At 46.8% G+C, this 12,907-nt stretch overlaps 1 protein-coding gene across 1 annotated transcript in view; it reads right to left on the reverse strand.

Moving 5' to 3' along the window:
* LOC119406316 (adhesion G protein-coupled receptor E2) overlaps window positions 1-12,907 on the reverse strand; it is a 66,242-nt gene that overhangs the window by 22,901 nt on the left and 30,434 nt on the right. The window contains exons 8-10 of the mRNA XM_037673053.2: window positions 8,560-8,765; window positions 6,996-7,133; window positions 5,697-5,791 (exon numbers count right to left, since the gene is read on the reverse strand). Of these exons, the coding sequence (XP_037528981.1) occupies window positions 5,697-5,791; window positions 6,996-7,133; window positions 8,560-8,765 (439 nt within the window). The remainder of the gene's footprint in view (window positions 1-5,696; window positions 5,792-6,995; window positions 7,134-8,559; window positions 8,766-12,907) is intronic.

The raw sequence follows: 12,907 nt of genomic DNA on the forward strand, positions 1-12,907 counted from the left end.
TTGATATGGCATTACACACTAGTGATATGACAGAATTATTGGATTGCACGTCACATGGAGGAAAAGGGGGGGGGATGACATCAGATCTGCGCTTTATCTAATTTTTTCGCAGGAACGTAATCACATGCCAGCATTAAACTGCAAACAGTCTGAAATCGCAAATAGAAAATCTACGCAGCACTAAGATCAATTGTTGCTTTTTAACTTCTCCTGAAGTACGCTTCAAACACATCAAGGTTAATACGAGAACAAACTAAAAAACTAAAAAACAGCACAGACACAGTACATGATACACACAACTCAGTACGTCAACACGTAGTGTGGTACGAAAGCTGAAAAATATTAGGTGATTACCAAAGTAACCGTAGAGGAAACACGAACGATATTAGAAACAGAGCTGCCTATGCCGTTGGAGACCCCGTTATGATTAATAGTGCTTAGTGGGAACGCTTGTAAGTGTGCCTGTGCTATCGTTGATACCGGATGAGACGGTGTTAAACTTATAGATAAGGTAAGACTCGCGGGCTTCACGGTCATGATGAGAACGAAAGCCTCACTCAAGTATAGTGGCCCGAATATTTTTAAAAGGCTGTCCAGGTAAACGAATGTGGTTTGATAATGGTTTTGTTGCAGGGTGCACAGCCAGTTATTTCGGACCTATTTACTTTTGATGATAATAAATCTCTGTGATTTTTAGACACCCCTCGCTCCGGTGCGCGCCTTGTCAGAGACTTTGCCACGGGGCATACGTACTGCAACAAACTAACGGGGAGCTATTTATACACACCATTTACCGCTGGCGGTACGCAGAGGTCGGAGGCGCTTCAGCATGTCCTCTTTATCACCCGCGAGGTGGCGCGGAGCGCGGGCATTAAAGAACATCGCCCCGCTCGTTTTTCGCCGGAGTTGCCATGCACGCGCGCCTCCTACTTGTACCACCTGTATTTTGCCCTACAGGGCATAGTCGCCAATTCACGCGTTCGTATCTCGTGAGGGGCGGCGGTTTGTCGTGTTCTTTCACCGCAAAATTTGCGTTGAAGTTACACAGCGCAAGGTCACTTCGCTCACTGCAGCGGCCGTGTGTGCGAAAGGAGTTAACTGCTAGCTAGAAGAGCCAAAGTAGGGGCTAGTTGGTTGTCTATAGTCGACACTTGCAGTACGCTGCTCTAATACAAAGAAGTAACAACTGTGACAATTGTTAGTTCGCGCTCATCCTGTGTATACCTGTGCACTCTTTTCGTGCGCCCTTCGTGTTTCAGCAGCGCGCTGCAAGTGTCGAGCTGCGACAGTTGTTAGTTCGCGTTCTTCTTGTGTGTGCTCTTTTGGTACACCCTTTATGCTTGAGCATCGCGCTGCATGTTCCCAGCTGCTTGCTGTGCTTCATGCGACATTCCAGTTTGTTGCTGACGCATTCATTGCTTCGCCCTTACGGCGAAACTCTGAAGCTTTTTTTTTGTCTGAAGCGCCTTTTCTCCCCGTAACTGTATTATGTGCGTGTGTGAATGAGGAAATACCAATTTGCGACTAATTTTCAAGATGAAATGTTTTTGCGTTTAGAATAAAAGGCAAACGATTAGCAGTACTTAGTACTGCACTGTGGGAGAACAGGGAACTGCCCCTGTTGTGGGGGGTACGACCGTTGGAAAAGTGCGATGTAGGATGAATTTTTTTCGCCAATACCCGAGCAAGTGCTGGGCCAGCTACCACATAAATCCACCGTTATTTCCTTGGTTTCGCTCTTTGCGGCTATCGAAATAGTTGTTTAGCAGAATTTCATACTTATTTTTTTCAACAGGTATGTTAAAGAACTACAGACAAAGCGAGTGTTCTTTATCCTAAAAATTGATCTGCTAGAGTTGCCACAGTTCATCAGTTTATAAGCGAAATCCAGAGTGGTTGGTGTATTTAAGAAATTACTGTTCTACACTCCATTTTGTTTGTGTAGTTCTATATGGTCTACGTACTTAATACAGCAAAACTTCACTTGAACGAACTTCGAGGGACCCCAGGAAAAACTTCGTTAAAGTGAAACTTCGCTGGAATGAAATAGCTATGTTGGAACTTGTTGTCAGGAACTAAAGAAAGCATCGGTTGTTGAAATGAAATCTGAACCCTTTTATTTGCAATGCTGCTCATTTGAATGCGAATCCCTGCTAATTTAGCATGTTTTGAAGAATGCAGCAATCTTTTGCTGCACTTGTGCAGTTAGGACTGCAGTGGTCATTAATTGAGTTACTGTGTTCAAGTTCTCATAAACCATCTCCGGCACAATATTCGGCTGGGCAGCGAAGGATTTCACTTTTGCCAAGAACATCAGTGCTTCTTTAGCTGAAGTTCTTAGTGCTTCCTCTACAACGGCTACTTCCTCCTCCTCCTCCTCTTTTTCTTGCTGAGGTAGGTGGCTCACTACAATCTCTTCTGCAGACAGAGTGGCGCATATCTCAACGCGAGAGTCAGAGGTGACATAGTCTTCAGAACGCAAAGCACTGTCTGTACCCAGTCATTCAGAAAATTTCTTAACAATGTGACGTGAGAGGCATTGGATGGTGTCACGAAACATGCTCGTAGTACTGAAATGCGCTCTGCACTAATCTCGTTAAACTGAAATTCGCGAGCATTAGGTCCAATGGCACTTCGGCGGGGGATTTCAAAAAAGGTCGTCCAACTGACTATTTCGTTTAACTGACATTCGTTCAAGTGGTACTTTACTCTATATACCATTCCTAAGCTTGATATTAAGCTACCGTGCAATTGACAAAATTTACATGAATAACGTACATCAAAGATAAAATTTACATCGTCGAGTGCCAGTGCCAGTTTTCCGGAAGCCCTGATAAAATTTTTAAACGTAAAAAAAAAGGATTAAATAGTGTGAGACAACGGTCGTATATTATAGAGTGCACATTATTGCACGTCATAAATTAATATTACAGTCATAAGCAGTACAAATTAGTCGAAACAGCAAATAAATCTAAAAAAAAAACCGTGGGATCGGGCTCGTTGTGATCCCTAGCAGATCATATCTCAACCACGCGCGTCTTTCTACGTGGAATCGGCAGCGCGCGAAACACAAAGTTCGGCTAAGGAATGCAGCAGTGCACACGAACGCCGCAAACGTATATAAATGGGATGGATTGGGTTAAGCTAAGGGTTGAATATGATAGTGGACATGTCGTAGCTTAAGATACGCTAAGGTACCGCGAACATCTCGCGTGGTGACGTCACATCATCCTCGCCGCCTTTCTCTCCCCGGTCCTCCCTCCTGTTCTGCGAGCTTTGGGCCGGGTTCAACAATATTCGCCTCAAGTGCGTCAAATGATAAGGTTTGCGTAGGGTGCACTTGCGCCGGCGCTCGCCAGGTCTCGCGCTCCTCGCCCGTCCTCCTCCTCTCCCCTATGTAAGAGCGCGCGCCTGCCTGCTTACGTCACCGCTTGCTCTTGCGGGTGTGCTGTGGTGCAGTGAACTATACCGTTTCACAAGCTGCTGGCAGCACTGTAGAAGGTACGGGCCAATGATGATAAAACGCACTGCATAATTGTGTTCCTACGCGCATATGGCTTCGGTTAATACGACATCCAGCTATGTGGAAAAAGGTCTGCTATACTAATTAACTTATTTTTGTAGCAGGTGGCGCTTGGTACTTTTTTATCTTTTTTTTTCTTTAAATCTTTGGACAGGTCGACTTCCGTTCTAAAGGAACTGGCCCGACCTTTTCTACTTATACTTATCATCACCTGTTCCCATGAGTTCTTGTCACGTCAGAGTCATTTTTTATTGTTTATGCAAAGTGTCTAAAAATATTTACTTCAGGTTGGTGGACAGGGCTCGAGCGTCAGCTGCAAGCCATGGCTACCTGGAATAAGGAAGTCACCCACCTCTGGGCGAAGAGCACGCGCGCCTGGTCCCTCAATAAAGTTTAATTCTCTCTCTCTCAGTCATTGAATCAATGAATCAAGTTAAATCAATCACTGAATCAATTAACAAGCCACTGATTGAATCAATCAATCCTAAAATCCTAAACTTTATTTTGCAACATAATAGTAGAGGGTTCTTCGTTCTCATTTTGGCTACTCTCACTGCGATAGTACTGAATGATCCCGACCTGTACGCACACATGCAATGAGTGCCGTGAGCCCGTTAAAGGGTTCACATTTTGTCTTCATCACAACTTTAAACTGAAGTGCTCTTTGTTTTGTCCTCCATGTTTTTATTGGATGATATCGTGTGGCCTCGGCGATGCAGGCCACACGATATCGGTCCCTACTTGCGTGCACGTTGTCGACAAGTTTCGTGAGGTCTGGCTTCACCATATCGCCCGTTTTATCAAACATGTCGCCTTCGTGCCCACGCATTAGCATACAATGCGGGCGTAACAGACAAAGAGACGACTATTAGAAGCACGCCAGTGGAAGCTGAAGTGGCCGCAAGTGGCCACTCGTGGCGCGGCGGCGCACTGGTGCAGTGGACTGTAGCGCCACCTGTCGGTGCTGCACGTTTCCCATAAACGCATTGAACCGGTAAAGCAAGTCCTAAAAATCATTTGCACACTGATTTAAGCTCTCTGCGTCAACTATGTGATTTATTACAAGACTGTAAGCTTGTGAATCGCTACAGAATCGCTACGAGTTTTCAACTTCTCGCGCCTTTTACACGTAGCGTTGTTCCATGTTTAGTAGCACCCGGCGACCGATCTGATTGGATATGTTCAGGTTACGTCATTGAACCTCCAGTGCGCAGCGAGCGTCGTCGGCCTGTGCTACAACGTCATCCGTGTTGACGTGAGCTGAGCGACCAGCGTTTATCTCGACGTTTCTTTTCTCGGACACAGTGAATTGCCCTAGCTGTGTTGCGTGCTACAAATCTAGCGATTCGTGACTTGCAAAGCTGCGACATCGTGTAAGGTCTGTGACGCATCTGGCGAGCGGGTCGCTTGAGCTCGTCGCTGCAGTGAGCGTCGGGCTGCCGCTATAGAGTGAACGCCAGGAACCACGCTTCTGCGGCTGTAACTTCACCCCTGAAGACACAGCCACATTGCCCGAGTTTACGCTTATCGGTGGTCGCTCTAAAGTGATTTTTGTTTGTCCGAATGCATTTGCATGTTGTCGCCGTACAGGACAATAAAGTAAGATCGGCTGGTAATGTGGCGGCACCTGGCGGAGCAGATATTAACCACTCCGCGCTTCGTCTCTGTTGCCAAACGGCGCGCTGCCGGGTGCACTCGACTAGGGTGTATCGATGCGGCGGGGGAGGAGGAGCATCGAGGCACCCTTCGAGTGCGCTCATGAGTGCTCGCCAATCACCAGCCACGCCAGGGTGTTTCATGAGTTCAGGAGGCAAGGCAGTGGTAAGAAGGAAGGTATAGATATAATTAACGCCTCCTATAAAAAAACTATGCCTGGGACGTCGCTAGTTTTGCCGTAGGAGGCATTGATATATTTGCCCGTAGCTGTCTTGGTACAAGGTGCGTCTCTTAAATTGTGGTGCGAATGATTTGATAATGCTGTACCTAAACGCTGACCAAATTTCAAAAAACGTTTCAGGGTCCCTCTAAAGTATTTCTGTTGTGTTAAAGCTACCACTGTTACCGGTGTGGCTGGTGTCACCGATGTTCTGCTTAACTAGGAGGCTCGACAGCTTGCTTTAAACGTCATGTTCTTGTCACTGAGACGGTGAGTGTGGTTTGTACTTATACTTACTTTTCGACAGCCATTCCTTTTGCGTCTCCTTCTTCGATGACGCTGTCGTTGAGCGCTAGGAAGTTGCTGATCACGTGAATCATGGCTTGTGCAATCTGCGTTCGAGTAAATACGGCTTGTTACCTTATGCACGAAACATAACTTCGTACCACACTAAGCATCGTAAGTTTGTTTTCAAGCTCGTACACATCTCCAACATTGTAATAATTATACCTCACGCGAAACAAGATTTCATGCAATAGAAAACACCGCAAGCTTGTTCTAAATGGTTTGTACTTCCCCAACTTTCACATAATGACGTCTCGCCATGATTGGCACCAGTATTACTGGAATCATGTACATTTCCCTCACAGATGCCATGGGATGTGTTTATTAATATGAGATGGCGAGATATTTCGCATACAACTGGCTACTCTGCCTCGTCATAAAAAGTCTAAACGCGAGTGTGTTATTGTAAATTGCATAGACGCGTAAGCATACGTGTGCCAGGAGAATGGATCACCTCCTAAGGAACACAGCGTTGTAATAAGCTAAAACTTGCAAGTGATCTTAAGATTTATACGTGTATTGTGCGGGAAAATTTTTTCTTCGATCAGTCAGTCAGTCAAGAACTTTATTGATAGAGCCTAAGGAGTTTAAGCCACCGGGGGATACAGGGGGAACACCCATCAGCCGCTACCGCAGGCGACGCCCGAGTCGGAGCGGCAGCGTGGTGGCGTTCCGCCACATCGATGAGTTAAAAACTTTCAGCGAAAAAGAAAGAGAAGTTCTGTGATTGTTTGCCCAGGCCTGTTTCGGAGATACCTAAGAGCATTGCTAGATAATTGTTAGGTGCCTCGGGTGGTAGAAGGTATGGTCGAATAATGTAACCATCTTTAAGATCGCCAAGCTTAAAAGTCATGGCGTTAAGAAACAGTGCCAAAGAAGCACGAAGACTAAATTGGGGGGGGGGGGGGGGGAGGGTCGCCGTAGCCGGCGTTTCGACAAGTGGACTTGCCTTCTTCAAGACAGCAACATGCTTGAAGTTGCTCCCTGCAGTTGCCGCCTCGAAGAAGACAACACTACTAGTCGAAACGTTGGCTCAAGAGACACCCGCTCTTCAAAGATATTTAATCCTTGCTGATATATCTGGTCACACATGTTCGTAAATGGGAAAACAGAGCCGAAAGGCGGTCCACAAAGCGAATGCAACAGTGTTTGTCGTGTTTGCTTCTTCTTTCCTTTGTAAACCGGCTACTGGCGCTGGTTTTCTCATTCGCGAATACCCGTCTGGCATTCTAGCGTTTGTAGCTGGCTCACCTTGATGTCCTTGATGGCGTATTCGACGACAGGCTCAATCTTATCGGCGAAGCTCTGCAGCTGCTCCGGGCTGATGTTGCTCGGATCGTGCGTCAGGAACTCTAACTCGGAGGTGATGTTCTCTGCCGTTTGAAAACTCTGCGCGATAGGAAAAAAAATTAACAATGACGAACACTCAAACTATCGTGGAACTTCGAATATCATTAAGCTTGAGAGGACAGAGAATATTCCCCCATGCATGCTCGGAAGTTCACACAATGCAGCATTGATTCGGCCGCCTTCCATGCAGGCATTGGTGGTATGCTGAAGCCAAACCATAAATATATTTATATTATAAAAGTGTTCTTCAGGAACTCTACCTTAGCCGTTTTCCCGATAAGCGGTCAATTTGTGTAAGAAAGTGTAAGAGCTAAATTATGTACTGTTTGTACACGTGAGTAATGTAATATATAATCCTACTTAAATTGTAAGTAGATACCTATTTAGCCGCAAGTTATTCATGTTCTTCTTTTGGATTAGTAGAATCAAATGTCAGGCTTGAAAGATAGCGCAATTTTGTTTTCCTTTAGATTCATTTCGCGCAAATAAAACTTATGATTTCGATGGTGCGCTGCCCTGCGCAGCTCCCACCTCGACGATCAGCTATGGGCCATCCAGCAAGCCCGCGAGGCGGCGAAGAGGCAAGACCTCGACGTCCCCACGTGGGAAGCCTAGGCCAACGAACCTAAATTGCTGGTTCATAATAAAGTTTATTCCTCCTCCTTCGACGTGGCTCGCGAACGTGATAGTGCATTCAGCAAAGTGATCATATGCAACAGTGCACTAGGAAATGAAGTCAAATGAAGAGACATTTATTACTCACGAGGCTCATTTCATCCGAACCTCGACATGTCTTGCTCTTTCTTAGCCACTAGTCGGCACAACCAGCAAAAACAAGTTGTGTGCACGAATATGTACAAAGCGCCTCAAATGGTCAAGGAAGGAAGGAACAGGAGAGGGAGGAAAGGCAGGGAGCTTAACCACCCTAGGAAAACTGGTATGCTACGCCACACTGGGGAAAGGATTAGGGTAGTTTGAAAAAATTAGAAGTACAGAGAAAGCGAGAGAGACAGACGGAGAGGGGGAGCACGAATGCACAAAGTTACACACCCCACAGTCACAATATCGTCATTGGTCTATAACCACTGGTGCAAGTCCATTGACTTGAAGAATTAGACTAATGCCATCGTCGCCTTCATCCCGGATGACCTCTTAGGACGACATTCCAAAACGGCTACTGCCCTCAACGGTCTGTGGTCTATGCGAGCTAAGCGACCGCGAGCGATTGTCTCTTCACATTGTAGCGAGGACAGTGACATAATATTTGCTGAAATGTATCCTCGCTGCCACAGTTATCACAAAGAGCGTTGTCAGCCATACCGATAAGAATGGAAAATGACTTTGTAAAAGCCACTCTTAGCCATAAACGACAAAGCAGAGTGGCCTCTTTTCGGTGGAGTCAAGTAGGTGTCTGAAGACGAAGTGAAGTGAAGAAGGGTGTGTAGGTCCCGCGGCTTATACTGACCTTATACCGGCAGTGCTGCGCCGACACTTTCATCCATCCTGTCTGACCGCTGGGCAGCAGCCGGCACTTCCTTCGCGCGTACTTGTACTCACTGGCCGGGTTGTAGGCTCCGTAGGGACACTCGACCTTGGCTACCGAGCCGTGAGCTGTGGGCTGCCAATGGAAGGGGCCCTTGTCCGTTTGCTGCAGTTCTTCCGGGCACGTGTCTGTTGGATAGCAAACGAGAACCTGGTTGAAGATACTTCTAGGTGGCAGTATATTGATGTCTGCAAGTCTACTGCGTAGAGAGGACACATGGTTGGAATCTTGTGTGCCTAGGGCGCTGTCAGAACTATACTACAACCGTGAGGTATCCCTGGAAATTCATCCTATGAGATAAGCTGCCAATAACGTATGCATGGGAAGAATCACGGTGAACGATGTCTGGAGTGAGCTCTTCAGGGGGAGTGAAATACTCTTTTAGAAAGTCTGCAGCTACTCCACCGGAGTTGTGTAACCTTTGTGCTACTTGCTCGTCTCCACCCTCCGTTGACTGACAAGTGTACACCACTCACCACAAACATGGAACAGGAGAGGAGGCCATCAACTGGAGAAAAGTTCAAACCGGCATTCATCCCCACTTAAAATGATTACACGCCGTGTTCCCGACGTGCTATTGAGGTTCCTGCTTCTGGTGCGGAGGAAGTCCTGCGCTATACCACAATACGTGGGGCTGCTCAAAGCATCCCCCACACCTGACAGACAGAAATGACACCAACACACACGTTGTAGCAGGGAGAGGCGCGACGTTCCAGCTCTGACGCGGTCGACACGCATGCGCGAGTCGAGCAGGTTGAACGGGTGGCTAAGGCCAATGGGGTCCTCGACTTACGCTCCCCCATATGAATAATTTGTTTCATTAAAGTTGTTCTGCTCTGTTTCCTAGACCATTCTTCGACCACTGCTTGACCTTTGCTTGACCACCACCAACGACCCTCCCAAGGATGTAAGAATCCTTGGGAGGGTCGGATTTCTAGTCTTTATACACTTCGGGAGCCGACGGTTCGATACCCTACACTTCGAAGGTTTAGAGTTACAGCCGTTATACACTGCGGTTTTTATGTGCTATAGCGTTGGAAGGTTCGCTGACCGACTTCCTGTATACCTAGGAAGTCGAGGATTCGAAAGGATGCACGCGCAGAAGGTTCAGAGTTTGAGCCTCGACAAACATGAAGCGGGCGGTTCGTTTTATTATCAACAAACACCACTGTTTCCCATGTGCTTCCTGATGAGCCCTGTGTATACCCATGGAAAAAGTGCAATGTTAGAGACGGACAATTTGTGTTTATAAATACTCACAGGCTCCCTTATGCATTCGCCTAGGACGACTCGAAGGCGAAAGCCATCTTCTTCGTATCAGTCGATGTATTATTCCTCTCACCTCCCCCCCACCCCCCGTAAAGCTTTCAGCCCTAACGTCGCTTTGCACTGCCTCCAAAATAGGAGGCATTGCAAGCTTTCTGCACATCTTCATGAAATTAAACGACGCAAACCAGCAAGAAAAGACAGGCGAAAGGAAAGAACGTCACCCGCAACTAACCTTATTTTTGAATGAGTACGGTTAGTCGCGAGTGGCGCTCATTAAGGTAATTTGAAATGGTAACCTTAAAAGATTTCGGCAACATGCGAAGGCGCTGTCCTTTACGCGCGAGCTACCTACCAGCGCCAAAATTCAGTTTTTAGATTAGAGCCTCACTCTGCCAGAAGAGCACATCTGTTGGGCCTACTGTTCGTGCAGAGCTGATGTCTCATAATGCTGCCCAATCAAAAGTCGTTAGGAGGGCTATTGCCTTTATGTGTTGGAAGGTGCGTGGGCTAGATCTTGCCCTCACAGAATGCAGGATAGTTTTGGCAACCAGGTCAGCCGACTATATCCAGCTGGACATCTTCGCTCGGTCGTTGAGGCAGCGGCTGAATCCCTCCTTCAAAACTTTTAAGGGAAAAAGAAGGAACGCCAGAGCTTCGAAAAAAGACCAGGAGTTGTTCCGTGCGCCCATAAGGTTGCGGTGGCTAATAGGTACAAAGTCCCTGGCGTGTTTTTTGCGCCAAGGAAGCTTGTCGGGCCTGTTCCTATTCGCAACTTTCACGGCCTATAGGTGGCGCGACTGTACATCCAACATGGCGGTCGTTGAGATTATCGGCACGCTGCAGACGACTTAGGAACGTACATGTTTGGTGAAGTGTTCAGTTCTTTGCGCTTCGGCTGCACTCCGATTTATGTTTTAGTGAAAGCAGGGTTCCGGTGGCATATTATAATAAGTAAACAAATGTCGGGTACTTGATTGGAACCTCATTAGGAAGATAAATATGCACACAATTGTAAATAAAGCAAACACACTGGTCGCGTTGCTTGCGGCGCTTAATCGCGCGTTGCAACCCCCGCAGTGTTGTTAGCACGATATGGTGGTAGGAGACTCAGTAAAGATGTCTCAGTAATATCAGAGACATTCTCGGAGACATGCTTTATCTCATTTTTGCTTGCATTGCATTCTGCCGCGTAGCTAGCTCAGCTCCCTTCAAAGCACGAAGTAATGTAAGTAAACGAAAAAAAATGTGTTGCCCTTCGAGACCGAAGCACAAGAACCACTTGAGGCATGTGCGATTATCGGAAGTACGATTTTATTGCGCTTTCTGGGTAAAAAAGAGAAAAAAAAAACCCAGCGGAATGCCACAATGGGTCGACAAGCAGCGAATGAAACCAGCGCAAGACGCAATTTTCACGTTTAAGAAGGGACGTTTCTGTTATCATCCTACGCTTTCGGTGTTTATGAGAAGTGCAATAAGTAACATCGTACGGGACAGGGACGAAAAAACAGCGCCATCAGCAAGTAATACAGAACAAAAAGAGTTGGAGATGTGAAGGTCACGGAGGCGCTTCACAGCCACTTCAGACGTGGAATGGTGCAATGGACGCTTTGAAAGCGGACTTTTCATTATATTCTAGAGGCGGAACGCATTCCTTATCAGTTCTGGTACTGTCTGCATAGCGACTATGTCGAGCGGAGGAACGAAGCGCGAGAAAGGTGATATGAGGTAGTATAGGTATGTACTCGGACACAAAATGGGATGCTGCATACATTCATGGGCCTTGGGTATTTGCTTGCGAAGTTTAACCCGCTTAACCACTCACGGCTTTTCGAGGCGCTAATCTGAAGGGGAGGCTTTTGCTTTGCCTCCCGCTGTACGCTGTGAGCACCGAGGCCCGCAGTAAAATCAGTTGCCTTTTTCTTTTATTTTCCGTTCACATTGAGGAACCGAAAGTGTCACGTATCGAGACCGTGCACACCGTCGCAAAACGACCCCAAACGAGACAAAACAAGTGGCAACATTCGCTGACTCAAGCGGGTCCAACATTTCAATAATCTCAACAGAGCTTCCGGCGGCCACCGCTCGGCGGCGCCACGGTACCTGGAAGTTGCGAATAGATTTCACGAGTACCCATGCCAGACTTGTTTGGGGCAGCGCTAAAGAACACACGGACAAAGACACATAGTAGACGCCACGGGCGCTGACTTACAACTGAACTTTATTGCCATTGCCAGTGCATTTATATGTGCCATAATCGCTCGTTGTGACAGCCACGTTGCCCAGAACTAACAAGCAGCGATAAACAACAATCTTAACAATCTGTTTAGCTATAGCAGAGGAATTTCACATGCAGCATGCGTGCAAGAGAAAAAAAACAACAACATAGTAAAATAACAACTGGCGGACGCTTCGCGTGTAAAAGCATAAAACGATGAAAGATCACATGACAACAAAAGGGAAGTGCAAGTGAGAACCACCCTTAAATAAAACCTTTGAGATAATCAATCTCAGCGTCAGACAAAACGATTGAAGGCCTGCTAACGCAGTTGTCACCTGCCTTATGTATGAAAAAGGCTTCCATGATTTCGCGCTCAGTTTTATCTTTCGCTTTCTTGAGGAACTGTGTGTTTGTCCGTGTGTTCGTTAGCGCTGCCCCAAACAAGTCCGACGATGAACCAGCTCGCCCAAACCAAAGTTTTGCTAGAACCCATGCCAGCCCTGTTTGGTAAAAAGCATGCGAGGCCTACGTAACCTGTGCGTTGGGAGTGGTCTACGAAATTGCGCTCTCTTGTGGAAGGGTTTACATCGGTCAGAGCGGCCGATGCGGGAAAGATCGAGCGAGGAAAAATGATCTTTCGATCAAGAATATTCTTTCGGCACATTTGCTTGTGCATTGCAACACGTGTAAATGCGAGGCAAGATTTGCCAATATCATCATTCTTGGTAAAAGCAAGGAGGTGCTGGGACGAGAAATGCTAGAGCATACTACATAAAATTAAAA

This window comes from Rhipicephalus sanguineus, chromosome 10, assembly GCF_013339695.2.
Source record: "Rhipicephalus sanguineus isolate Rsan-2018 chromosome 10, BIME_Rsan_1.4, whole genome shotgun sequence".
Taxonomy (NCBI): Eukaryota; Metazoa; Arthropoda; class Arachnida; order Ixodida; family Ixodidae; genus Rhipicephalus; species Rhipicephalus sanguineus.